At 55.1% G+C, this 24,088-nt stretch overlaps 11 protein-coding genes across 11 annotated transcripts; 8 read left to right on the top strand and 3 right to left on the bottom strand.

Moving 5' to 3' along the window:
* Nucleotides 1-476: 476 nt before the first annotated feature.
* F5144DRAFT_603111 (uncharacterized protein) lies at nucleotides 477-1,871 on the top strand (the record flags this gene model as incomplete). The annotated part of the gene is made up of 3 exons (XM_066791261.1): nucleotides 477-577; nucleotides 967-1,683; nucleotides 1,763-1,871. 3 exons carry the CDS (start codon nucleotides 477-479, stop codon nucleotides 1,869-1,871), a joined length of 927 nt encoding a protein of 308 aa, XP_066643508.1.
* A 645-nt stretch (nucleotides 1,872-2,516) lies between these two features.
* On the top strand, nucleotides 2,517-3,556 carry F5144DRAFT_621182 (uncharacterized protein; the record flags this gene model as incomplete). Its single annotated transcript, XM_066792045.1, has 3 exons — nucleotides 2,517-2,921; nucleotides 2,978-3,389; nucleotides 3,422-3,556. The coding sequence occupies exons 1-3, from the start codon at nucleotides 2,647-2,649 to the stop codon at nucleotides 3,554-3,556; spliced, it is 822 nt and encodes a 273-aa protein (XP_066643509.1). The 5' UTR covers nucleotides 2,517-2,646.
* On the bottom strand, nucleotides 3,517-7,019 carry F5144DRAFT_533854 (uncharacterized protein). The gene is made up of 3 exons (XM_066787001.1): nucleotides 4,819-7,019; nucleotides 4,378-4,711; nucleotides 3,517-4,307 (listed from the first exon to the last, which is right to left on the bottom strand). Exons 1-3 carry the CDS (start codon nucleotides 6,849-6,851, stop codon nucleotides 3,678-3,680), a joined length of 2,997 nt encoding a protein of 998 aa, XP_066643510.1. The 5' UTR covers nucleotides 6,852-7,019; the 3' UTR covers nucleotides 3,517-3,677.
* A 356-nt stretch (nucleotides 7,020-7,375) lies between these two features.
* F5144DRAFT_474539 (uncharacterized protein) lies at nucleotides 7,376-7,930 on the top strand (the record flags this gene model as incomplete). Its single annotated transcript, XM_066785022.1, has 2 exons — nucleotides 7,376-7,658; nucleotides 7,716-7,930. Coding segments are annotated over 2 exons (498 nt in total), but the record flags the coding sequence as incomplete, so codon positions are not given.
* Nucleotides 7,931-8,125: 195 nt separating this feature from the next.
* On the top strand, nucleotides 8,126-9,757 carry F5144DRAFT_489216 (uncharacterized protein; the record flags this gene model as incomplete). Its single annotated transcript, XM_066785712.1, has 2 exons — nucleotides 8,126-8,571; nucleotides 8,629-9,757. The coding sequence occupies 2 exons, from the start codon at nucleotides 8,126-8,128 to the stop codon at nucleotides 9,755-9,757; spliced, it is 1,575 nt and encodes a 524-aa protein (XP_066643512.1).
* Nucleotides 9,758-10,375: 618 nt separating this feature from the next.
* F5144DRAFT_250073 (uncharacterized protein) lies at nucleotides 10,376-11,276 on the top strand. Its single transcript, XM_066783442.1, has 2 exons — nucleotides 10,376-10,540; nucleotides 10,725-11,276. The coding sequence occupies exon 2, from the start codon at nucleotides 10,763-10,765 to the stop codon at nucleotides 11,129-11,131; it is 369 nt and encodes a 122-aa protein (XP_066643513.1). The 5' UTR covers nucleotides 10,376-10,540; nucleotides 10,725-10,762; the 3' UTR covers nucleotides 11,132-11,276.
* A 253-nt stretch (nucleotides 11,277-11,529) lies between these two features.
* On the top strand, nucleotides 11,530-12,672 carry F5144DRAFT_603115 (ankyrin repeat-containing domain protein; the record flags this gene model as incomplete). Its single annotated transcript, XM_066791262.1, has 1 exon — nucleotides 11,530-12,672. The coding sequence occupies one exon, from the start codon at nucleotides 11,530-11,532 to the stop codon at nucleotides 12,670-12,672; it is 1,143 nt and encodes a 380-aa protein (XP_066643514.1).
* Nucleotides 12,673-13,420: 748 nt separating this feature from the next.
* On the top strand, nucleotides 13,421-15,178 carry F5144DRAFT_533863 (uncharacterized protein). Its single transcript, XM_066787002.1, has 2 exons — nucleotides 13,421-13,716; nucleotides 13,782-15,178. Exons 1-2 carry the CDS (start codon nucleotides 13,601-13,603, stop codon nucleotides 14,764-14,766), a joined length of 1,101 nt encoding a protein of 366 aa, XP_066643515.1. The 5' UTR covers nucleotides 13,421-13,600; the 3' UTR covers nucleotides 14,767-15,178.
* Nucleotides 14,978-17,623, bottom strand: F5144DRAFT_621186 (adaptin N terminal region-domain-containing protein; the record flags this gene model as incomplete). The annotated part of the gene is made up of 4 exons (XM_066792046.1): nucleotides 17,494-17,623; nucleotides 17,298-17,440; nucleotides 15,995-17,233; nucleotides 14,978-15,772 (listed from the first exon to the last, which is right to left on the bottom strand). Exons 1-4 carry the CDS (start codon nucleotides 17,531-17,533, stop codon nucleotides 14,978-14,980), a joined length of 2,217 nt encoding a protein of 738 aa, XP_066643516.1. The 5' UTR covers nucleotides 17,534-17,623.
* A 118-nt stretch (nucleotides 17,624-17,741) lies between these two features.
* Nucleotides 17,742-18,894, top strand: F5144DRAFT_533867 (uncharacterized protein; the record flags this gene model as incomplete). Its single annotated transcript, XM_066787003.1, has 3 exons — nucleotides 17,742-18,113; nucleotides 18,159-18,588; nucleotides 18,667-18,894. The coding sequence occupies exons 1-3, from the start codon at nucleotides 17,896-17,898 to the stop codon at nucleotides 18,892-18,894; spliced, it is 876 nt and encodes a 291-aa protein (XP_066643517.1). The 5' UTR covers nucleotides 17,742-17,895.
* F5144DRAFT_573836 (Nuf2 family-domain-containing protein) lies at nucleotides 18,845-20,626 on the bottom strand. The gene is made up of 2 exons (XM_066788987.1): nucleotides 19,275-20,626; nucleotides 18,845-19,222 (listed from the first exon to the last, which is right to left on the bottom strand). Exons 1-2 carry the CDS (start codon nucleotides 20,550-20,552, stop codon nucleotides 19,109-19,111), a joined length of 1,392 nt encoding a protein of 463 aa, XP_066643518.1. The 5' UTR covers nucleotides 20,553-20,626; the 3' UTR covers nucleotides 18,845-19,108.
* Nucleotides 20,627-24,088: the final 3,462 nt, after the last annotated feature.

Consider the following 24,088-nt stretch of genomic DNA (forward strand, 5'->3'; position numbering starts at 1 on the left):
GCATGGTTCAAGCATTCAAACCGTTGCAGATAAGCGTGTTTAACCAGAAGCCCAGCAGAAAGATACACGACCATGCCCTTCAGACTTGAAGATAACGTTATACGTACACTAAATGATGTACCACATGCGAGAAATACATAGTGCAAGTACTCGAACCTGTACTACTCAACTACTCATGTTTCACATTATGAGGGAAGAAAACGGTTTAGGTCGGACTTCACAAACACAGAGTCTCTCAGCCTCGGACCCTCTCCTGTAACGTACCTAGGGGGCTTGGGGTGACCACCTCAGCCGCCTGTTACCGTGGTCTATGGCCTTGAATAGTCAAATAAGGCTTTTGGTATATCCAGGAAAATGCCGTCAGCCCACTCGAAGGAAAACGGCGGGTTTCTCACACCCTTCTCGTCGATTCAACAGAACTTTGCGTTGATATCTTGAACTGTTGCTAAGCGAGCTATCATTACTTCCTAGTCAACATGGCACTCAGTCTTCCTCGACATTGGGGACACAAGATATTCTTGCTGCTGTTGCTCTGCAAGGTTGGGTCCACACTGATTACTTCTTCTCCAAGTTTCCTGTAAGTTCTGTGATCATAGTTCTACCCCTTCTTGATTTCTACATACCCTTCGACTTCCATTTTCCCCGCGCCGGCGAGGCAGTGGCAGATACCAAAAGCCCTTTTATTCCTCCTTGTCATTCACAGGGCGTCCGTCTTGAATTTGACTCGTGTGATGGATGATCCGAAAGTAGCCACAGCAACGATCCGTTTGCTTCTGAGCGTCTCACTAAACGTGAGACTGAAGGTGACGGCTGTCTCGACTACCTCTGTACCATAACGACATGCGGCTCTGGCTCCTGTGGCCTTGGGGTTCTGAGAAGGCAGGGCTTCCGTGGTGTTTCGGGCAATCGACCATTTCGTGACCAGGTATGGAATCACACATTATTTGGCTATCCAGGAGTCTCAAGGGACAAAGTGGGCGAGCTCGTCCCCGCGTGGGAGACGGACGACAGTGATTGGGGTGCTCGCGAGTTCGACGAGTACCTTCCCAAGCTCGTCGACGGCAAAGATCCAAAGTTTGTAGGCCGTTACTTTGAGCTCATCGACGGCGAAAAGGAAAACACCGTCTCGGGGGAATTCATCCTAAAGTCGCAGAGGTTGTTCAACCTCGGCACCGGCGGTTTGCACGGCTGCACCATTGTCACCATCGTCAGCAACCGTGCGGTTTATATGGGATACTACTGGGAAGTCGCTGCCATGGGCGGCAAGTTTGGCGATTTTGACCCAGTTTCTTTCGCTCCCACGGATCCACGCGGGGCCAACTTCCAGAAGCGCGTCCTTAACGCCATCGCGGGTGGTGATAGGGACCCCGAAACCAGCGGCAACCCTTTCAACCCGCGGCTTTACAATCGAGCTACAGACCAAACTCGTGTTATCATAACGTCACCGTCGGTGTGGGAGTGGCAAGGTCCGATTGTCGACGGCATTGGTCCTGAGACATGGCTGTGCCGGAACCGCATCAACCAGATCATCGACGCCATTCTCGGAAGGTTCGTCGCCAACAAGCCCAAGGTCATTGTCCTTCCATACAAACGGCTCCTCTGGAGTATGGACAGCGACGGGAACCCTGTGGGACAGGACGCCCACCTTGTGGACCAGAGCGCGCGAGGCAGTGCCTTCTTTCAGTAGGTTCGGTTTTCTAATCTCGCAGAAAGCGAAGTGTATTGGAAGTCCAAAGGACTGATCTAACCCTATTTTTTACAGGTACAAGGGGAAGTACATAGGCTCGTATTGGAGGTTGTTCTATGAATACACCATATACAGGATGGGCGACGAACAGTGGATCGGCGAGCATCAGCCAGGACCAGAATAAAACCTTTACCCGTAAGGGCATGACCTGCTCGTCAGCGAATGATAGCAGATAACTCGTAGGATGTAGGAGCTGTGCCGAGAATGTTGCTAGGGGGTAGGTACTGTAGTTTTCATATTGTGAAGTTGAAAAGGACCGCCGATGGAGACACCGCTAGGGGACCTATTGGCACGAGGACCAGGTTGTGCTTAATACTGTCACTCCGACTCACTCCAGCTTGGATAACCAACACTTAGAAAGTAGTTCTCCCTCTCGTACTACTTGCTTGCATTGACCAACGTCTATTTGCCTCGGGCTGATTACTAGCGTGCAATATCAAGTAACTTTGAGCTCGAACCTGTCAGCCCGAACTTACCTAACAGGAGATAACTACCAGCGGATATAAGCCGCGGGCTTCGGGATGCTATTTCAACCAACACCCATATTACATATAATACTCGAGTCAAAAACATTAAGTTCCTCTCATGCTCTCCTCTGATGTGGAAGCGGGGTCGTCCAGTGATGGCAAGTGATATGAGGGGGAAGGTACCGCGGTAAATAGGTTTCATTGGAGGGAGTAAGCGCCTGGCAGTATGTGGCATTGATGCGTTGGTTACAAGCGGCTGTCAGCTAGCCCCTAATCCATTGGTGGGTGGCCTAACTTGCTGTGGACGGCACTCTTGGAGGCCTCGGAGGCTGTACCACATAATATGCCCGGAAACGTACCTAGGGAAAGGCCAGTCAAGATGATCTCATCCAGTATCTAGAATACGTCCAACTCCCAAATCCTACACCAAGCATGGCCAACCGGGAGCTTTTGTTCTTCTACGCGCCGGCATGGGATTTCCCACCGGACGGGCCCATCAAGCTGGGCAACATCATCACATCAGTCAAGACACCCCACCGCCCGCTCTCATGCTCCCCGCCACCCGATGACTCCTACCTCTTCCAGACGGAGAAGAGAAGCGTCCGATACACACAGGAGGAGCTCCGGAGTGGCAAGTTCTCCATCCTAACAAAATTCCTCAGCATCCTAGGATTCGGCATCGACATCAGCGCCGAAATGAATCACAAGTAAGTCCCTCCCCCCCACCAAAACCAACCCCATCCCCACCACTAACCCCCCCCAGCACCGCAACAACCTTCACCTTCACCACCCTCACCACCACCCACTTCACCCCCACCCCCTCCCACCTCACCACCATCCTCCACCCCCCGCAAATCCAGCGCTACCTAACCCTCTCCCGCCACCGCAAACCGCTCTACCCCATCACGGGCCTCAAAACCGTCCACGGCGCGCAAGCCCACACGCTAGCATCGCGCAGCGTGGGCGGGGCGGTGGCGGTCGAGGTGGACGGGACGGTGTGGAGCGGCGGGGCGGTGCCGGTGGGTGGGGGGCCAGGGGTGGAGGGGGGGGTTGGCGGGAGGAGGGAGGCGGGGTGGGAGGGGAGTAGCGATTTTGTGTTTGCGTTTAGTGTGTGTCGGTTGGTGGTGGGTTTGGAGGAGTATCGGAAGGGGGCGATGTTGAAGGGGAGGATGGTGGTGAGGGGGCGGTGGTGCAGGGGGAGGGGGAGGGGGTGGATGTTGTTGCGGTTGAGGGGGTGGTGGATGCGGAGGGGGAGGGGTTTGATGGGGAGGAGTTGAGGGAGGGGGAGGAGGTGGTGTTTTGCGTGATTCCGAGGGGAGGGAGGGAGGCGGATGAGTGGTGACACGCGAAGAAGGACGAAGGTTGTTGTGGGACTGGGCTGAGGGAATGGGTTTCAATAAGTGATATGTCGCCCGGGGGTATATATGCCTCGAATGTGTATCCAAACACGCTCGCTACACGTTCTATGTCCCCAAAGCCCTTAAGATCTCATGATTCACCCACTCCAATTCCCCCCCAAACAAGTTATGCTTGTCCAGACTCAATCCAACATAGAAATACCCATCCCTAGGCTGATAATTTGGACCATGCTGCGCACACCTCCTCAGCAGCCCCTCCATCCTCTCCCTCCGCTTCAGCGCCACCGCCGCCGACTCCGGAAGATGTATCCGGGCATACTGCAGAAGAAAAGCGGCCATTCCCGCCATGATAGGCGTCGCGTACGAGGTCCCGGACCGATACACGGTGCAGCCCATATTATCAGAGGGGCAGAGATGCATCGGCCACGCCGACTCGACCGACTCGCCCACCGTGGCGAGGTTTACGGCGTTGGGCTCGGGGGTCGGGCTGAAGTCGGAGGCGCTGCCGTAGGTGTTGGTCGAGTGCACACAGATGACCTGCGAGCTGCTAGCCGGGTAGGCGCGGCCGAGCCGGCCGCCGCTGTTGGAGGCGGCAGCAAACATGAGAACTTTGTTGGCATAGGCGCTATCGATGGCGCCTTGGAGGGTCGAGTGGCCATCAAAGTCCGAGGAGGGCCATCCGAACGACATGGAAATGATGTCGACATTCCACTTGTCGACCGCGTGCTTGATGGCCTGCGAGCATATGTCAGCGCCTCGGGTATTGTCAAAGGGATGAAAGAAGATGTGTGCCTAGGTCACTCACCTTTGCTACCATGTTGGCGTCTGGTCTTGCATTTTCCTTGTCTACAATCTTGATGACATAGAGCGCCACATCTGGGGCGTAGTCAAGAATCAGACTCGCAGCAAAAGTGCCATGTCCATTTCTATCCGGTACGCTCTTTTGGGACTCGTTGTAACAGTTGTGCTTTCCCCTGAGACACTCCTCGCGGGCTTCAAAAGCGTAATGATCTCTGTCGATACCTGTGTCCAAGATCGCAATCTTGACTGGGTTTGACGGGAGGTCCGGAAGGTGGTCTGTGATGAACCTTGTATATACCTTTTCGTATTCAGACCTCCATTTCAAGTACCGCTTGGTTCTATACAAGAGTTAGTAGGTATATCCAGGTTATCAGAAAAGATCAACCGTTACATATACCCAATTAACGAAGCAGTTCGAACTACATAATAAGAACTTGGAACTTACCCAGCGGCAGAATATTTGCCGTCATCGATTTCATCATCAAAGAACTGAGATGCTTTGTAGTTCAGGTCTGATGTTGACACGGGATTCAGAATTGGTGTCGCACATGACGAGGCTAGGGGCTGGGGTTGTGGATATTGGGACATTTGTTTCCAGAGCTCGGTCTGAATGGGATGGACTCCGACCTGGCTTGCAGTGAACGGCATGAAAGACGGAGACGGTGTGCGTGTAGATGTGAGTCCCCGAAGAGATAACGGAGCGGCCTCCTGACCCTGGCCGGTGATGGCCTGACCCCATCTCCCAAAGTCCAGATCCCGGGCATATCTATCTACGCCATCGAGAGGTATCTGGCTAAATCCGTGGGTTAGATGAAGCTCCAGCAACCGAACAACATGCTGGTACACCTGCGACCTGAGTGTTGCGCTGTCAAGAGCTTCCCCTTGTTCGTCCTCCCACAGCTCGCAGTCTAAGCAGTTGTCGATGGCGGTGAGAAGCGGAGAGTCTTCGGGGATGTGGGATCGCCAGCCCTCTCTGAAATCCCCGTTATCATCCTCGACGCCGTTAAACACCAGATCCACGTCTATGGGGGAGATGCGGCTCCCGGGGCCATGGCTTAGCGGGATGTCATGCATCTGAGCCAATTTCATGAACGGCTTGACGAAGTACACTTCCATTAGGATCACCGCCAGGGCAACCAGCGCCGGGCAGCGATGAACAAAATCCAGCTCGTCTGATGCGTCGTTATCGCCGTCCCTGCCGTTCACGGCGGGCCCAAAGTCAGTCGCGTTAGCTTTGGGTAGCTGGGTCTGGATGAAGGGCCTCAGGGGAGTCTTGCACGATGTGGTCTGGAAGAACTTGATATTTGCCGATCCCCATCCGGGTTGGAGCCAAGAAGTGCCGTTCAAGTAGAGAACCGTGTAGCCGACGATGAGCGACAGGATCCGCTTCGTCTTCTCGGTGAAGAATTCGTGTCGCTCTTCAAAGCATTGGAAGAGTGAGATTGGTGTGGTGCTCTTGTCGATCCAGAAGCCACTCTTCTCGAAGCCCATATCAAAGAGTTGGCCGCCGGTGAGTTTTAGCACGAGGCGTTGCAGATCCCTCGTCTTGGTCTTGGTTATTGGTCTGCATAGCCTGTCCACCTTTGCGTGTCGGTCGTCGGCGGCGTTGCTTCCACGAGGTGATGGTGCTGCCTCTCCTGGGAGATTGAAGGAGACGGCTTTCTCCTGGACGGTCCGGATGCGAACTTCGTGCCAGTCCCGCTCCATGGAAAGAAACATGTCAAACTCGAGCCCGCTATTCACCACGGAGTCATCATCACCACGAGGTTTTCGAAGCCGATCTCGAATGGATTTCCCGGGCGGTTTCTTGTCAATTTTCTTCTCGGGTTTCCGGTATGTACCCAGCCCGAGCTTTGCCCCGAAATCATGCTGACCGGGACATGAACATCCCTTGCAGTCGAGTAGCGCATCGAAAATGGACTGACTCGCTTTCCCCACGGCATATGTTGGTTCGCCAATCTCTGGGTGCGGGAATTTGTCCACGGATGGTTCATAGGGCTGCTTAGGCTGTTGCTTGTCGAGCTCGTCTGCGCAGCTCTCCAGACTTCTGTCCACCTCGTCTCGCTGCTCCTCGGATGTCCCAGGCCTCAGCCACTGACGGATGAAATGGAGTTTGGCCTCGTCGGGCTGTTTTCGTTCCTCGCTCCAGTGGAGGTTGAGCGCCCCAAGACGGAATCTGGAACTGTATGACTTGGGTTCTTGGAGAGCGCTCTCGGGAACCAGGGAACCAAGATGGTCTAGAGCTTGATTGACCAGCTCGCCGTTGAGCTGACACATGGACTGACGGGCGCGCCTTGCATGGTCTCGCAATCTGACGCAGTGGAAACCCAGGTGGCTGTAGAAGACCCTCGTTTCTTCGTTCACCTCGTTAACCCGGGCGATATGGGCTATTTGCAAGACTGTCTCAGACGTCTGTAGGAGCAAGTCATCATCCCAACCGGACCAGCCCCCGTCTTCGGGAGCTGACGGGATTCCCATCTCGACTGGACGGAAAGTTCAGATGCTCGCTCTACTGCTCGCCCATGGAATTGATCAAGTCATAGTAAATCTGCTGTCTTGGCCACGTCGTTGCTGCTACCGGGTAGGGAGGTCCATGGAGGGGAGGGGGGGTCTGGTACTGGTGTGGGTTGAGAAACTTGAGCGGGCGCGGGTGAGATGGGGTAATTAATGGCCAATCAAAGAAGTCGGGAGAGGTCTAGGGCGTCGGGCAGCGGGCAGCGGGCCAGGTAATCAGCCACAAGTTACCATCTCAGCTTAGCCCGCTGTCAGAACATCACCTCCCTTTGTACCCTTCAGCCCTGCCAGAGCAAAGGGATTATGCTCAACTCCTTTAATTCCTTATGGCGCTGAGGAGTCGGCGTGAATGCCCCTGGAGAACAATCAATATTCAATAACAATTTGACAAGTTGGCAACCCAGGTTTCAAGACCCCCTCTCGGTCCAATCTGCCGCCTGCGGCGTATATACGGGCCACGCCAGTCTTGTCGCAAATACATAGGTACCATGGCAGACGTACCCAACGCGGAACTAAAGAGGACGACCGTTGCGGATACGGCCAACCAATGCCTCGAATCCTTCCAAACATGCCTCACCCAGGCGTCCTTGGTTCATCCTCGGGAGCTCTCGAAGGTAGAGGATCAAATTGCGAGGTTCTCTACTTGGGCCGCGGGCATCGGCGTCTTTGCTCCCGGGCGGGCATCCATGGATCATCGCCTCCGGTACGCGCCCGAAGTTCAGAGCGTCGTCATTGGTCTACTGGAGTCTCTGAACTACCGGATTCGAACTTGTAGGTCTTCCTTTGCTCTCTAGAGAATATGCCAACCTAAGGAGTAAGGACACACAGGCTCAGATGTCCTTGATCTGCTAGCCAAGTCCCCGACACCATATGCCTGGGATGAGCATGTATCCAACGACCACGTGCAGCCGGAACGGCCCTTCAGAGACGTGGCGACTGAGATCAGTCGTCTTAATAAAACTTCAAACACAATCCGCAGAGCCACCAAAGAAGCCCAAATACTCAAGGCGAGCAGCTTCCAAATTCAAGATGATGATGGTAATGATGCTGCGCCACTCCTTCTCAGCCATTTTGAACGCCATATTGGTGATCGGTTCCGCAATACTATCAGTGGGATTCTCGAGCAGCGACTTGCCCGCGCAATGCTCCTCCGGCGGAAACGAATCCTTTATAGGAGACATCGCCAAGGGAACATCTTCGGCTGGCCGCGGGCAACAATCTCCAAGGCTCCCCTCACCATGCCAACAACTGCTGCGCCAACTCCGCCCTCGGCGCAGGGAAAGTCGAACCAGGAGAACGAGCGGACTACTTCTGGAGTGGCAACAACTATAATCGCACCTTCGCAGATCAAAAGTGCAACGACCTTGGGCCCCGACAAGTTCAAAATTGCCTCGTCAAGCCCGTCCGCTGTTTCATCAACCAAGACGGTCGCGCTGGGTAACCATGAAGCCCTTGTTTTCCCACCCGCGCCAGGCGCCTCCGCAAAACGGAACTATGAGCAGTTAAAGAAGCAACGTGAAGCTGATTTCCAGGTTGCGGTTGGGCTCGGGCAAGAAATATCCGAGGCGCAGTCAAGGCTCGATGAGTTGCTCAAGTCGGACCTCCAGGCGATAGGAGAGATCACCTGCCCGTATTGCCTATACGCTCTCCCAGCCCAGGAGATGTTTGAGGACCGAAAATGGCAGTAAGTGTCTATTCAGTTCTAGCCGAAGGCTAACGACTGCACTGACAAGCCTTGCAGAAACCACGTCAAGAACGACTTGGACCCCTACGTGTGTCTTTTTGAGAACTGCAACGAGCCAGATCTGCTCTATTCCCACAGCGAAGAATGGCTCAGTCATATGCGCCAGCACGGCATGCTTTGGCGCTGCTCCTCTCACCGCAAACTAGGCCCCTTTTCCACTCGCGAAGAGTACATGGAACACGTGCGCCGGGATCACAGGAGCAAACACAGCGACGCCCAGCTCCGCGCCCTGGCAAACAGGAGCACTCACAAGACGGCGAATCTGTTTCCGTCCTGCCCTCTGTGCGGCAAACATGAAGTCGAAACCGACAATCGCCTGGAAGATCACATCGCCGGACACCTGAGATCCCTGGCCCTCAAGTCTCTCCCAAGTTACCAAGAGGATATACCCGATGACGCTGGGAGTGGACGCAGTAGTGTCGATACTTCACGGCCGCGGAGCAGGAGCACAGTCAAGGATTTAAATTCTGACGACGACATGCTTGAGTTTGAAGCAGAACACTCTTGGGATCACTCTGACTCGGCTTCGAGTTCTCAGGAGGCCTGGGAGTTGGCCAGCTGGAACTTCTATGAGTCTGCAGCTGAAGGGCCCCCCACGGCCCTCGAGGACGACCCGATCATTCAGTCAATGTTGCAAAAGAGAGACGGTTCACAGAAAGGTAAAGCTGTAGCTGCAGTTGAACCCAATGTGATACCCCCAGCACTCGCATCCGCCACTCCGAGCAGCTCCCAGGAAGCCCCTCCTGCCGAGCAACAGCCACCTGCAGAACCCCAACCTTTCCACAACTTCCTACGCGCCTTCTACCCCTTCAAGCCCAACGATTTTGTATCCGACTCAAGCGTGAGGCTAGCGCTCGACACGGGTGATATCGTCCTAGTGCACTCCGTCGATCCCAGCGGTTGGGCAGATGGCAATTTGTTAATATCAGGCAAAAGGGGGTGGCTACCCACCAACTACTGCGAGCCTTACGAGCCCGGGGAAATGCGCGTGCTGCTCGAGGCCGTGTTAAATCTTTGGGATGTTTTGCGAAGCGCCACCAGCGAGGAGGACAACGAGATCTTTCGCGACCAGGAGTTCATCAGGGGCACCATTGCGGGAGTCCGATTCCTATTGGTACCTAATTAGGCTTGATACCAACCCGCTAAGCTCACAGGCTAACGGCGTGTGCAGGAGCAAACAGATTGCTTGACGAGGGAATCTCCGTTGGTTCAGGGGAGCGACTCTGTGCGCAGGTGCCGCAAGCTTTTGCTCGCGGAACTCTCGGCGCTGGTTAACACAGCCAAGTCACTCCAAGACATGTGGCTTCCGGATGCCGCTGTATCTGATGTCAACGTCGATGACATTATTGACGAAATTATTCTCGGGGCTTTTAGAGTTGTGACAAAGGGAGCCCGATTTATGGATGTTCTTGAACATGACCGAACGGCACATCCGTCTTCACCCACACCGGGATCATCACGGCTGGCTTCCGACGAGAGCGAGGAGGAGGCTCAACTAGAAGGGCATGAACATGAGGTTCCGTGCGACGGCTCTAGCTAGGTCACTGATGCTAAGATCGAATGTCTCTGCACTTAATTAGGCAATTTGCATACCTCTACGAAAAAGCAAACGGCTACAGGGAGCTGAGGACAGCAAAGCGTTTCAAGCTGGAGGCGGCGGGTTTGGTCACATTGCTATTAAAAATAGGGCCTGGGAGAAATAATTGTGAGCGGTGTCAGGATCGGAGGGAGCTTAAAGGGAGCACAAAGGGAGCAGCTCGTACCGATCTATAACTAGGTAGTCTTCCCAGATGAACTGGGTGGCTGGCTTAAGTTCCATTGTTTAGATAGATACTACCCCTGTTTTGAACGCCTGGTTTCTTTCGTTTCGTTACGAGGATTAGTGTCATTCAACCATCCCTCCCGCCAGGTAATGTTTCTTGGTTTTCCTCTTTGTACCAGCTTGAGGCGGCACCTAGGTGGTGGCGACAACTGCACGACATACCTACCTATTAATACTGCCTGCACAGGGTACACTTAGGTAGGCATGTACCCAACCAAGGCCCAACTTCTAAGTGCGCTTGGAGCTAATCAACTTCACTTCTAAACACAAGACATCAGAACTTCTAGCTGTATCATCAACAGACAAGCCATGTCGATCAGCTTTTCTTTCTCCAGTTCCTTGACGAACGCAGTCAGCGTCACATCCAGCTCCGTGACCACAATCAATGTCACATCCGGCTCCGCCAACGGGCAAGACTGGGCGGTGACCACGGGATGGGCCATTAAGCACGAGTCCTTCTCCAACAACGGCGGCTCTGTCGTGCAAACAACCCAGCAAATGGTAGGCCAGACGTCAGTGACGCATACCGGGATCCATGGCGCCCATGGGCAGCCACTTCATCTCGGAGGTGGTCACAGCACGACAATTCGTAACGGCATCGTTGGGCGCATCGAGGATGTCACCAACGGTCCCCATTCAACAAGGTGTGCAGGATGTGAGGGGGCGGCAAGGAACTGAAGCAACGTGTCGAGTGGTTGTGGAGGTTAGGTTTGTAGATGTTGATGGTTTAAGCGGCGAAGGCGCTGGTTAATCCTAGGATTATGATGGTGTCAATTTTGGCATGCTTTCGCGCATGCGGGTATGGCCCTATATATAGGTATGTATCAATGTACAATATGCCAGAATGTTCTTATCCGGTCACCTTTCCCCCTGAATTTAGAAACACCGTGACCCCCGCGTTGGGTTGACGGGTATAATGACCTTCTGATGTCTGACAAATGCGCTTGCACCCGTTCAATCCTAGCACATGTAAGCTTGAACCGAAGTTACCTCACCATCGGCCACTAATTGCGGAGAGGGAAATCCTTCACCATCGTCACCCTTCCTCCCCACCTCCTCACTCGCAGAACACACAAATGTCCCCCTCAAACAGCCCAACGCCCCCCAAACCCACAGCAGCAGCAGCGGCAATAACCAACCCCTCAGAAGAAGAAGAAGAACAACACCCACAACAACACCCACAACAACAACAACAACAACAACAACAACAACAACAACAACAACAACAACAACAACAACAACAACAACAACAACAACAACAACAACAACAACAACAACAACAACAACAACAACAACAACAACAACAACAACAACAACAACAACAACAACAACAACAACACCAGCATGACCCCCCCGAAGACCCACCCACCCCCCTCCACCACGCAATCCAACACCGCAACCTCCCCCTAACCCTGCACCTCCTCTCCCCCCCGCACTCACACAACCCCAACCCCCCACCCCTCGGCTTCTACGGCCGCACCCCCCTCCAAACCGCCAGCCTCCTCGGCGACCTCCCCATCATACGGGCCCTCCTCGCCGCCGGCGCCGACGCCAACGCCCCCGGCGGCAACAACGGCGGCCTGCGGGCGCTAGCGCTGGCGGCGCGCGCGGGGCATAGGGAGGTGGTGGATGTTTTGCTGGACCCGGATGTGGGGGGTGCGGAGGTGAATGCGCCGCCGGCGAGGTATATGGGAAGGACGGCGCTGCAGGCGGCGTGTGAGGGGGGGGATGTGGGGGTGGTGAGGAGGTTGGTGGAGGTGGGGGCCGAGGTGGATGCGCCGGCGGCGTGGAGTAGTGGGAGGACGGCGTTGCAGGCGGCGGCGGAGGGGGGGCATGGGGAGGTGGTGCGGGTGTTGTTGGGGTGGGGGGCGAGGGTGGAGGTGGGGTTGGGGAAGTATAAGGGGTTGAGTGCGTTGCAGGGGGCGGCGGGGAGTGGGAATGTGGAGGTGGTGGAGATGCTGTTGGCCGCGGGGGCTGAGGTGAACAGGGAGGGGAGTTATTATGGAGGGTGTACGGCTTTGTATGCGGCGGCGGAGAAAGGGCATGCTGGGGTGGTGGAGGTGTTGTTGGATAGGGGCGCGGATGTGTTCCAGATGGCGGGAAATAAGAGGTGGACTCCAAGGCAGGTTGCGAGCTTTAGGGGGCATGTGGAGGTTGCGGAGCGGTTGAAGCAAGAGGAAGAGAGGGCTAGGGGTGGTAGGAGGGGGGAGAGGGGGTGAAGTCGATGCGACTCCTTTAACATCATGCTTGTCATAAGCTGGCAGGGGTGGATTTACTGCTACAAATAACATGAGACGGGTTATATCATAGGGGCCGTATCCTCGCACAATGTCAACGCTAAGGAACATATAACCAAACCACCAACCTACTAAGACAGCCCCTACCAGGTTCACCCATGCCTAGCCTGGACTGTAGCGCTCTTCGTTTCATTCATGCCATCGATCAGATCAACCACGACACGCAGTTGAATCTCGACAATGGACTGGTTGATAATGAGATTAAAATCCAAGCGGCCAATCTCTGTGAGCGCCTTTCTCAGGCTTCTGTCTTCCGCACCAGAACAAAATCAGTAGATCGACCCATAATATTTGTGGGCCGCAGCCCGGTGGCTTGGTCTGTGGAGGTCAGTACCTAGTCCCTGAGTCCTTAGGTAGGTACTTTTCCCAAACACGATGGCTGAATTGGACCAGTTCTAGTTGGCTCTCAAAGGCGCCCTCAGGGGCAGGTCTGAGACCGTCCGACAGCGCTGCCGTTATTTATTGCCAGTAATCCTCGCGGCATGGTGTTTCTCAGTACACATACCATTCCATGGCTTAGATGTAGACCCGCTGGCCGAAGTTTTCGATGGGGTGTATGTACATGTGTGCATGCCCCAGGTCTCAAACCCAAGGGGTCAAGGGCGTCTGAATTAGGCCCAGCCAGGATTGACACAGAGGAGTTGGGCGCCAATGGACGCGACCCCTGTAGCGTAACATCGTGTCCACTGGCGTGGCGATCCGCGGAGTCCCAGACCCAGAGGCTCGAAAGTTAAGCGCTGGGAGTTTGAGATTCCTAGACCACGAACCCGCACTGAGCTCGAGCTAGTTCACTCTTCGTTATAATCAATTTAGTCTCATTTTGTTGGCGTTAGTATGCATTTGTCTGTAAATGTCGTGTTCAGATGATATAGACCCAACATCGGGCACGATAGGAACAACAGCCCAGTCGATCTCGAACCAGGTGAATGGAACTCAAATTCTATACGGGTCACAATATTTACATCGGTAAGTCTAACCTCGACCGGGAACAAAGATACAACTATTAATTAAACCTCAACATATTGTGACAGTCCACCCGTGCCCATCGTTACGATTGAAGAGCAATGTCTTGCTTCGTTAACCTTCGGGGCAATGAATGATCGTTCGTTAGAGATAAAAAAGCCGACAGCGGGAACCTGCGAGTGGCTATTTCAACACAAAGAGTGGGAGCGATGGCAGTCCAGTCCAGGTGATCTGATGTGGATCAAGGGGAAGCCAGGATCCGGAAAATCAACACTATTACGATATGCCGAGCACGAGTTGAAGAAGATGGGAGCAAAGAATAACGCCCTCACTTTGTCATTCTTCTTCCACGGCCATGGCGAGGAGCTCCAGCGAATCCCCTTTGGCATGTACCGCTCCCTTCTCTGCCAGATCCTCAAACATGAGCCAGCATCCCTCCCACAGCTTGTGGAAACCTTCGCGTGCAAGCAAAACGAAAAGCATGATTCAGGGGCTACATGGAAATGGGATCCTAACCATCTCGGCAACTTGTTGGACTGGGCAATCGATGATATCTTAGGCAGCCGCCCCATTTGGTTGTTCATCGATGGCTTAGACGAATGCGGACCGGAAGGTGCAGAGGAGATTCTTCAACGCCTCAACCGACTACGCCGTCCTGGGTTGTTTATATGTGTTAGTTGTCGGTACGACTCACTCCGGAACTCAGACGGCGGCTTCCAGATCAAGGTGGAGGAACACAACAAATACGACATCGTCAAATACGCCCAGAGTCAACTAGCTCATCTCGAATCCAAAACGGCATTCTCAATCCCAGATCTCATAGCAACGTATTCCGACGGCTGTTTTAGTTCGGCCTGCCTAGCTGTTGAACGGCTGCGGGGCGTAGAGATTGGGATGGAGGCGAGGGAGATCGAGGATACCGTCAAGCAGATGATCAATTCAGCCCCTCAGGACCTCAAAAGTCTTCTTCCACAGTCCTCACCCGCAACTCTGGGGAGATTCCGCGCGCTCTGGCATCAAGGCAATGGGTTACCGTTGCGTAAAAGACACTGATTCTGCGCAACTTGCGGAAATGGCCTGTCATGGTCGAAACCCCCGTAGCTACCACGGGTGCTTGAAACCATATCGGATATGCTGTTGTAGCAAAGAAAGCACAACTTAGAGAGGCAATGGAGAATAAGGGCAGGATGTACTGGTGGGAACGGAAACCCCCCTGTTGTGTTTATTTTAGCAGGGTCTTTATTTCAGCAGGCAGAATAGCGCCTCACGAGGGCCGCATAAGCCTCGCATCCTCATCCGACTCCTCCTCGCTCTCCACTTCCTCTTCTTCCTCCTCACTCTCTTCCTCCCCATCCTCCTCCTCTTCAGATTCCTCCTCCTCACCCGACTCCTCCTCCTCCTCCTCCTCCTCTTCTTCTTCACTCCCCTCCTCCGCCAACCAATCATCCAACGTCTTCTCGCCCACCCCATTCGCCGTCTTCGGCCCCCTCACCGCCCCAACACCCGAAGAAGACGGCGACGCCCTCGCGCCAGCAGACGACATGGACGTCACACCCGCAGCAGCAGCATCCAGCCCTTCCGCCGCAGGAACAACCCTCTTCTCGCCATACCGCTCAGTCGCTCCCTCCACCTCCCTGAACCTTGCATCCGGCTCACCGCCCTCCTCCACCCACCCCGGCAGGTCCTCATACCCACGCAGGCCATGCACGCCGCCGCCACCAGCTAGCACCAGCGCGGCCGAGCCCAGGGTGTACCCGCCGCGGGTTTCGGACGGGCTCGGGGCTTGTGGGGCGGGCTTCGGGGCGAGCAGCATCAGGGTGGCGAGCTGGGGCACGGACAGTAGGGATTTGTACAGGCGGGTGCGGTCGCGCAGGTCGTACGAGGTGTCGTAGCGCACGAGCAGGAGGAGGTAGCGCCAGAGCTTGGCGATGGGGTGGTCGTCGTCCTCGAGGAGTTTGGGGCCGTTGGTTGGCGGTGGTGATTGGAAGGGGTTGTCGTCGAATTCGAGGGGTGGTTGTGGTTGGGAGTCGGATTCGGACTGGGGCTGGGTTTCTTCCATCTTGCGGTTGAGGTAGTGTAGGTAGACCTTTGCGCCGAGCAGGACGATTTGGCGCTTGGCGAGTTCGGATTCGGAGGCGAAGTCTTTGACGAGGATGCGCAGCACGTCGGCCGCGATGTTGTCCTCGCCATTAAGCCCCGAGAATTCACCGACGAGCCAGATGATGCTTGCGCGGGCTTGAGGGTCGGTGGCCGAGTCGAGGTTTTTGGCGAGGCGGACTACAGTAGCGACGTGGGCGGTTGGGTCCTGTTGGATAAGGTGGCGGATCACGGTTAAGCTTTCCGCTGCTAAGGTGCCGTCTAGGCTGGTTATCTGGCTCAGAAGAAGACGTAGGCATCGAGGCGCGGTTGTGGTATCTCTCTGAGCGCACCGCCCAATCGCCCGTACAGCCTCCCTAACGAGCATCTTGTCCGAGCCACGACTGAAGTGCTCCAGTTCGCTGAGAATGAGACTCTTGACATGTGTCGGAGCGTGGGGGAAGATAAGTGTGAGCATTTCCAGCTTGAGCTCCCATATTTGCTGCGTGTCCGTTGCACGGACTAGGAAATGGGTGGCATATTTGACAAACTCGGCTGGGCAGCTGAGGCATATGGAGACAATGTTGAACAAAGCGACCTGTTGGATGTCCTGGGCGCCACGGAGGAGCGCCACGAGCGGCCCAATCGCCGTCTTGGTGTACTCCGGTGTGCCGATAGCAGAGTAGCACCTCGCAACAGCTACCACAACAGCTGAGTTGCGCGACTGCAAGAGGGGTTTGATGCTGTTGAGGAGGAGCTCGAGGTCAGGGTCGAGGACCGTCACCTGCTCAGTCTCCAAACTGCTTTCTGACCGCTCACCGTAGAAGTCCTGGAGGTCGGCTGCTTTCTCCTTTCCTCTGACGGCCTTTGTCCTCCTCGGAAAACACTTCCGCGCATAGACGGTCATTAACCGTAGTGTCGACAGCTGGCTCCACTCGTCCATGTCCACCACCATCCTGACCAAGTTCCGGTAATGTTTGTGTATCAAATCTATCCGCTCAGGGCAGATGGTCATGAACGCCGTCACGGCCGCCCCGGCCACATAATACTGTTTGTCGCCCAGCAGGGTCGAGAGGTACTCCAAAAGCTGAGGTAATTGCGAGGGGTCGAGTCGGTAGCATTTCGGGATAGCCAACGCCGCGGCGCGTCTGACGTATGGGCTCATGTCTCCGGCACCTTTCCGGATGGCTAGTGACACAATCTGGCTGATGACCGGCACTCTGATACCCGACATGGTGCGCAGGGCCAGGGCCCGCACCTGGGGGTTTGTATCTGACAACGACTTCTGGATGGTGTTGATGGATAGGAGGGCGAGGTCGGGCTCCTGTTCGGCATGGTGGATGAGGTAGATGTAGACCAGCTTTTTGATCTCAAGGTTCGGCGACGCGACATTCTTGACGACGGACGAGAAGAGAGGGAGTGTTTTCTGGCCGCGGTACATCATCTAGCCAGGCAGCAGTTAGCTGACAAGCTGTCGGTGTGGTGAGGTCGGCGGGGTTGCAGCGCACCGAAATGACCCGCCGTAGTCCGTCAAGAACCTCGCGTTCATTACGGCTGTCTAACAGCTTCTTGACCTGGGTGCGGTCGAGTGGTCGGGATGCGCCCCGCGAGCTTCGGGCGGCCGAGGCAGCGTCGAGGGTGAGGTCTCGGGCTGTCGGGGGAAGTCAGTGCCGGTGACGTATTTAGGATAACTGTGGAACACACCATTCTCGAGCAGAGTCGAGATCCTCGCTATTGACTCCATGCCGGGCGGTTGGTGTTGCTCCGTCGGGAGCTTTGAGCTCAAGGCACCGTTAGTGTTGGTCTTGGGGGTTGACGGTGGCTTGGAGCAGTGACGTGAGCTGCGCCGCTCAACGGTCCATGGTGGGGTATGCAGCTAAACCCTTTAAACGGCAAAGAGGGATATGTGGGGAAGGGCTGGGAGACAGCGCGGGTCGGTCCGCTAGAGGTACCCTCCGCAATCGATCGAGAGCTTCTGGAGCTCAGATGCAAACAATTAAGCAGGGGGTCGTATATGTCAATTGTTGGTACCACAACTGCATGAGAGATGCACCGTTGAAAAGACACGACATATCCAACGCTTCTTAATTTACACAACAGGCACATATGGATCCCCTCTTTCTATCTCCAGCTCTGCCATCCGACCTCCTGCAGTTCATCATCAACAGCTGCACCTACCCAACAACACTGATAATATGTGCTGACCGAGCCGACTTCCTGTCTTCCCTCACACAAGACATCCTCCACCAACAACAACAACCCCGACCACTCCCCGCAGATGAACCATTGGATACCCCCACCAGCCAACAAACCACCACAGATCCGTCCCACTCCAACCCACCACCACCACCACCAGCCGACCATCCAAGGCGGCCCAACCCAAAGCCCGGCCAGCAGCAGCAACAGCAACAGCACAAAAAAGCACACCCCCTCCTAACCCCCCACCTAGCACAACTCGCCACCACACGCAGCATACGCACGGTGTTCGTGCCCACGGTAACACACCTGCGCGCCTTCCTCTCCGTTTTCTCCGTCTCCTCCACTTCTAGTTCCCCCCTATCCCCATCATCAACGACCAACCGCCACAAACTCACCCCACCGGCACCACCACCTGCGCTACCGCCCCACCAAAAAGAAGTCGACCCAACAAAACCACCACCGCCGCGTCTGGTGGTGTACGACTTCCTGGCACTGCACCGCGGCAGCAGCGAGTGGAGCGTGCAGGGGCTGGGGGCGAGCAGTGCGGCGCTGGTGGAGGCGGGGAGGAGGGAGGGGGTTGGGGTTGTGGTTGTCGAGGGGGTGTCGGCCGGTTCGGGTGCGATGGGGGACCTGGCTGGGGATGGGGATGGGGATGGGGGTGGGGACGGGGGCGGGGAGGGAAGGTTGGGGGTGGGGATGACGATGGGGGAGGCGTTGGCGGAGGGGGTGCCTGTTTTGAGTGGGGGTGGGAGGAAGGTTGGCGGGGAGTTGGAGGGTAGCGGGTGGGTCGGGAAGACGGTGGGGGTGGGGAGGGTGTTGGGGAGGTGGTTTCGGTTTCGGGAGGGGGAGTGGGCGGTGGGTGTGGGAGTGGTGGAAGACGGGGATGGGGATGTGCCAAAGGGTTGATGAAGGTGTGAGACCTGACCTGCTCTTGTGTGGTGACATGCGTGCCAGTGTTTCGTACAGTGTATTTTGTATGTGACAAACGTTTCGAACCCGAACCAAACGCCAACCGTCCCATCCCGTGGTATCCTATTCCGAGAACCCCAAGAACCGCCCGCCATACCCAACCGACCGACCTCATTACGACATTATCCAGACATGATGGGGTCCCCAGGGCTCAAATGGCCTGCTCCATCTCGGTCATGTACAGCTTGATGTGGGCCTCCATCTTGAGGTACTCATCGTGCGCCGCATGCACCTCGTTTTCGATGTTCTCTTTGAGATCCAACATCTAACAACCTGTTAGCAACCTCGACGCCACCGTTCTCAAGAGAATAACATACCTTCTTCTCAATTTGTTCAATCCTGACCCTTCTCCGTTCAATATCCTTCCCCTTTTCAGACCGCTCCTCGGTCAGCTTCTTGTGCACGGCACGCAGCTCTTCCATCTTCTCCTTGGCCCGCTGGGCCTTCTCTTGGCTCTGTGCCCGCAGCGTCTCGGTCCGTTCCATCCACTTCGACAGCTGCCGCTGGAGCAGCCCCTCGGTCCGTTCCACTTCGCGCACGTTTGCGCCGCGTTCCGTAAGCGCATCGCGCTGCTTTGCGTTCTTAGCGTTGTCCTCCTCCTCTTTGGTGAGTTCCACCGCGATCTCTTCCAGCAGCTTGATGCAAGAAGCCACATCGCCGCATACCACCGCAAAGGAGTCGGTTGACGTCTGCAGAGCCCGCGCCCGACGATCGAGCGAGTCGATGTGTGATTTGTCGTTGTTGAGCGTGTTGCTCAGCTCTGTGAGGCTTGACTGCAACGCGGAAGGACTCTGGAGGGTGTATGGCCGGAGCTTGGCGCTGTCCTGCTTTAGGGCCAATTTGGTCGCTGTTTTCTCTTCTAGTTCGGCTGCGAGTTCTCCCTTCTTCGTCTTGGCCTCTTCCAACCGTGACGCTACCCTCTCCTGGTTCCGCCGCAGCTCCAGTAGCCTCTTCTTCAAGTCCTCATTCCGCCGCGTCTTCTCCGCCACCAGCGCCTCCATCTGTCTCCTGTTGGCGCGCATCTCGTCCAGCTGCGCCTCCATGTTCTGGTTTTCGGAATACAGTTGCTCGATGCGCGCCTTGGTGCTCTCGGCGCGGTTGCAGTGTTCGTCGATGACGCTCGTCTGGCTCTCGCGGAAGCGCACGAAGTTGATGATGTAGCTAAAAATCTTGACGAGGCGGTCGTGAGTCGGCTTGTACAGATCCATGAAATTAAAGTCGTTGACGCCGCAATCGAGCATCAGCCGGCGCAACGACGCAAAGAAGCCCATCAGATTCCGCGTGTCGGGTGGCATCAGCGAGTCGCCAAAGTCGCCGCAGAGGTCCTCGGCGGCTGCGCGCATGGCCGGGTCCACTGTCTGCCGTGACTTATTCATAAGCAGTTCCCCAAACCACTCAAAGATCATCTGGACTTGTATCGGGTTCGGCTTCTGAAGGTCGGCGATCGTAAAGGGGATACCGAGTTCGTTGATGCAGCCGACGATTTCGCGGTCGGGCAGGCGCATGTTGGCGTATGCCGCCTCCTCTTCCTTTTTGCGCGACCGCGACTGCTGCTGCGCGGTCGGCATTATTGACATTCGCTGATTGTAGGCCATTTTGCCAGTTGTTGGTGCCGGTCGCGTCGTTGTGGGATGTGGTATCGAAGTGTGATACGACTTTTAGGCGATTGTTGACAATGGCGGGGCGCGGTTGACAGGTTGCTCGAGAAACAGAGCGGGAGGGAAATAGTGTTTAAGTGCATAACGTATTTGCATAACGAGTGGGCCAACATAACGAGTGGGCCACTTTTCTTCCTCTTGCAACCTCCCAACTTCATGACGAATTTCCTTCACAATACAAAATGCAACCTCTTCCAAAAGAGAGTCGTATGATCCTTGCGCTTGAAGCTCTTAAGAAAGACGCTAAACTTTCCGTACGGAAGGCTGCTACGATCTACGAGATTCCGCGAAGCTCGCTTCAACATCGACGCGCTGGAAAGCAACCACGACCCGAAATACCAGCCAACCTTCGAAAATTGACCAACTTGGAAGAACAAGTCCTTCTTGAGAGGGTACTCGACCTTGATGCGCGAGGATTTCAGCCCCAGCTCTCCGACCTTCGAGAAATGGCCGATCGACTTCGGGCCGCACGCGGCGCGTCGCCCGTCGGACCCCGATGGGCAAACGGTTTCGTAAAGCGACATTCCAAGGTTACGACGCGTTTCCGACGTCAAATCGATTATCAGAGGGCCCAATGCGAAGATCTCGACGTAGTAAACGCGTGGTTTCGGCTCGTACGCAACGTAATCGACAAATACGCGATCCAAGAGGGGGACATCTACAACTTCGACGAGACTGGGTTCCAGATGGGCATGCTTTCGAGTGCAAAGGTCGTGACGAGCTCCGAGCGACGTGGGCGGCGTCGCACAAAGCAGCCTAGCAATCGAGAGTGGGTTACGGTGATCCAAGCTGTGTGTGCGGATGGCTGGGTCGTGCCGCCGTACTTTGTCGTCAAGGGGAAAAACCACCTCCTCCCCTGGTACCAGGACAGCCGGTTCGAGCCCGAATGGAGAGTCCACACAAGCGAAAATGGCTGGACAACAAATGAGATTGGCCTCGATTGGCTAAAACATTTCGACCAGGCTACCAAGCGCCGTACGAGAGGGGTGCATCGGCTGCTCATCCTCGACGGCCACGAAAGCCACCACTCGATCGACTTCGAAGATTTCTGCAAGGCCAACAACATTATTACACTTTGCATGCCTCCCCATTCTTCCCACTTTCTCCAGCCTTTTGATGTGGGGTGTTTTAGTCGGCTCAAGGCCTCGTACGGCAAGCGGATTGAGCAGATGATGCGGATGCAGATCACCCACATTACGAAGGAGGACTTCTTCGACGCATTTGTCGAGGCATTTCACGCTTCCATCACAGCGAACAACATACGAGCGGGCTTTAGAGCAACTGGCCTTGTTCCTTTTGACCCTGAATTGGTAGTTTCTTGCCTCGACCCTAAGCCACTTACCCCATCTCCTCCAAACTCGCGTCCCGGAACAGCCTCGAGTTGGGCCCTGAAGACCCCATCCAATGCGTACGACGCGACCAAGAGCCCCATCACTCTCAAGCGAAAGATCGAGAACCATCAAGGTAGCTCTCCGACTCACATTTTCGACATCATCGACTTGCAGGCCAAGAGCATCTCAAAATTGGCACATGAAATGGTGTTACTCCGAGCTGAGGCCCAGGAACTTCGTACAGCAAATGAGCGACTAAGCAAGCGCCGTCGGACAAAGAAAACGCGTCTGCAGGAAGGAGGATCACTTAGTTTACAAGAGGCAAAGGGTTTGATGGCTGACCGGGGACTTGGTGATAAGGACTGCAAGGAAACGTCCGGGAGTAGTGGTTGTATAACAGTGGGTGGGCCACGCATTCGGCTCTGCAGCAACTGCAAGAAGCCCGGCCACAATGCGCGGACTTGTCAAGTACTTTGCGAGATGTCTGAAGCCAGTGACTCCGAGTAGTTTCAATTGATTTGAGCTGTTGTGGCTGAATTGACTTACACGAGGTGGTTGAGGTCCGGGAAAAGTGGCCCACTCGTTATGGTGGCCCACTCGTTATGCAAATACGTTATATGATTATCAAGGCATGTAATTAACGGATATTTATCCAACCCAAACGTTGTCGAGAACCATTTCCCCCTCGCACCGATTCTTACAACTCTCCTCTTTATTTCAGTTTCTTATCTTGCTGCGTAGTGGTTTATTGCAGGATGAGAATAAAACTATAAGGTGATGCATTGCGGTTCAGGTCTGCCCCGAAGACTCCCCGCTAGAAAACACTCCCATCCGTTTATATCCAATATTGGGTTTACACGGCTCCTTCGAAGCAGAATGCGACTTTTAAACAATCATATTATACAACAGCGGTCATAAAATCTCTGTATCGCACATTCGGGTCACTACCGTCCGGTAACTCATAGCGTGTGGTGTTCATCTCTCATGGCTCTGGCAGACGACACCTCAGTGACGAAGAAGCGGGCTCTCCTCACTAGGTTTTCTCGTTACTCTCCTGGCCCAAACTGGGCCTTGTTGCTTTAAACATGTCTGTATGTATTCCTGGGGGTGCTGGTAACATTATAGTGGGAGGTTGTTGAATGCACTTCCGATTACACATGCTCCGCAGTGATGTCAGCAATATTCGTTCCTTCGCTCAGGTACCGTAGGGCAGACCACACTCGGTTCATGCAGGTCATCCCGTTTCCAGGAGAAATCACACTGCAAAAACGGTTCAGCCGTCAGACCCGGTCGGCTGTGCCGCATTTAAATTGCCGGCCGGGTCCCAAAAGGTTTGGACCCTGAAGGAACGCTGCCAGACTGGCAGGACACTGCATCATGTTGGCCCCTGTTCCATCGCCGTGGATTCGTAGGCACAGCAGCATGCGGAGCAAGGCATCTTGAAAGGGCTTGCCAAACGGTCCACGACAGCCACAGGAAGAGGTCGGCTGGTGCATCGACAACCACCAGCATACATCAGATGAGAGGCGGGCAAAGCACCACCACCCCTCCTGAATATGTGGCAGCTGCAGCGTCCCTTCGCCGATGCTTTCTCTGTGATATCCGAACGAGTCCAGCGTCGGGTTCTTCCAGTAAACTTTGAGTTTCGCGCGTCATCGGCCGTACTGCGTCGTGTTGCGCGAGTGGGCCGTGCCGTCCTCGAAAGAGGATATTAGCCGATCGGGCGTCGGGTATAGCGATCATGCTATGAACTGGGGGGGCTTGAGCCCTGTGTTCTAACTTTTGGCCAAGCAAAAAGAAAGAAAAAAGGATTCAAGCCGGACAGCAGCCCATTCGCCGCCTCGGGTGAGAGGGCTGAATTCATGAAACGATGGTCTCTGTGTTCAGCCAGTGGTGCTCTGTCCTGCTTTCGTGGGGGTGTGCGAATGTTGCTTCGTCACGCCCCGCGGCTTTTTGGTCCGTGATTGGTTCCCAACGGCCATCAGAAAAGAAAGCTTTCTGGTTTTTGGGTCTGCTCGACTTCCTCATGTTGCCAGGATCGTTAGGCAGTCCCGAAGCCTAAATTTCGGCCTGTTTGCTTTCGTGTGGCAATGATGAGCACAACCAACCGGGCCGCGACCGGATCCGAAAGCCGCTTCCTGG

Source organism: Chaetomium tenue, assembly GCF_020726465.1.
Source record: "Chaetomium tenue strain MPI-SDFR-AT-0079 chromosome Unknown F5144scaffold_4, whole genome shotgun sequence".
NCBI classification, from domain to species: domain Eukaryota; kingdom Fungi; phylum Ascomycota; class Sordariomycetes; order Sordariales; family Chaetomiaceae; genus Chaetomium; species Chaetomium tenue.

Coding starts and splice junctions, on each gene's coding strand:
- F5144DRAFT_533863 (XM_066787002.1), top strand. CDS start 13,601: ATGTCGTGTTCAGATGATATAGACCCAACATCGGGCACGATAGGAACA. Junction 13,717..13,781: donor GGGTCACAATATTTACATCG/GTAAGTCTAACC, acceptor ATATTGTGACAG/TCCACCCGTGCCCATCGTTA.
- F5144DRAFT_250073 (XM_066783442.1), top strand. CDS start 10,763: ATGTCGATCAGCTTTTCTTTCTCCAGTTCCTTGACGAACGCAGTCAGC.
- F5144DRAFT_573836 (XM_066788987.1), bottom strand. CDS start 20,552: ATGGCCTACAATCAGCGAATGTCAATAATGCCGACCGCGCAGCAGCAG. Junction 19,223..19,274: donor TTGAACAAATTGAGAAGAAG/GTATGTTATTCT, acceptor ACAGGTTGTTAG/ATGTTGGATCTCAAAGAGAA.
- F5144DRAFT_533854 (XM_066787001.1), bottom strand. CDS start 6,851: ATGGGAATCCCGTCAGCTCCCGAAGACGGGGGCTGGTCCGGTTGGGAT. Junction 4,712..4,818: donor GGCAAATATTCTGCCGCTGG/GTAAGTTCCAAG, acceptor ACTCTTGTATAG/AACCAAGCGGTACTTGAAAT. Junction 4,308..4,377: donor ACGCCAACATGGTAGCAAAG/GTGAGTGACCTA, acceptor ATATGCTCGCAG/GCCATCAAGCACGCGGTCGA.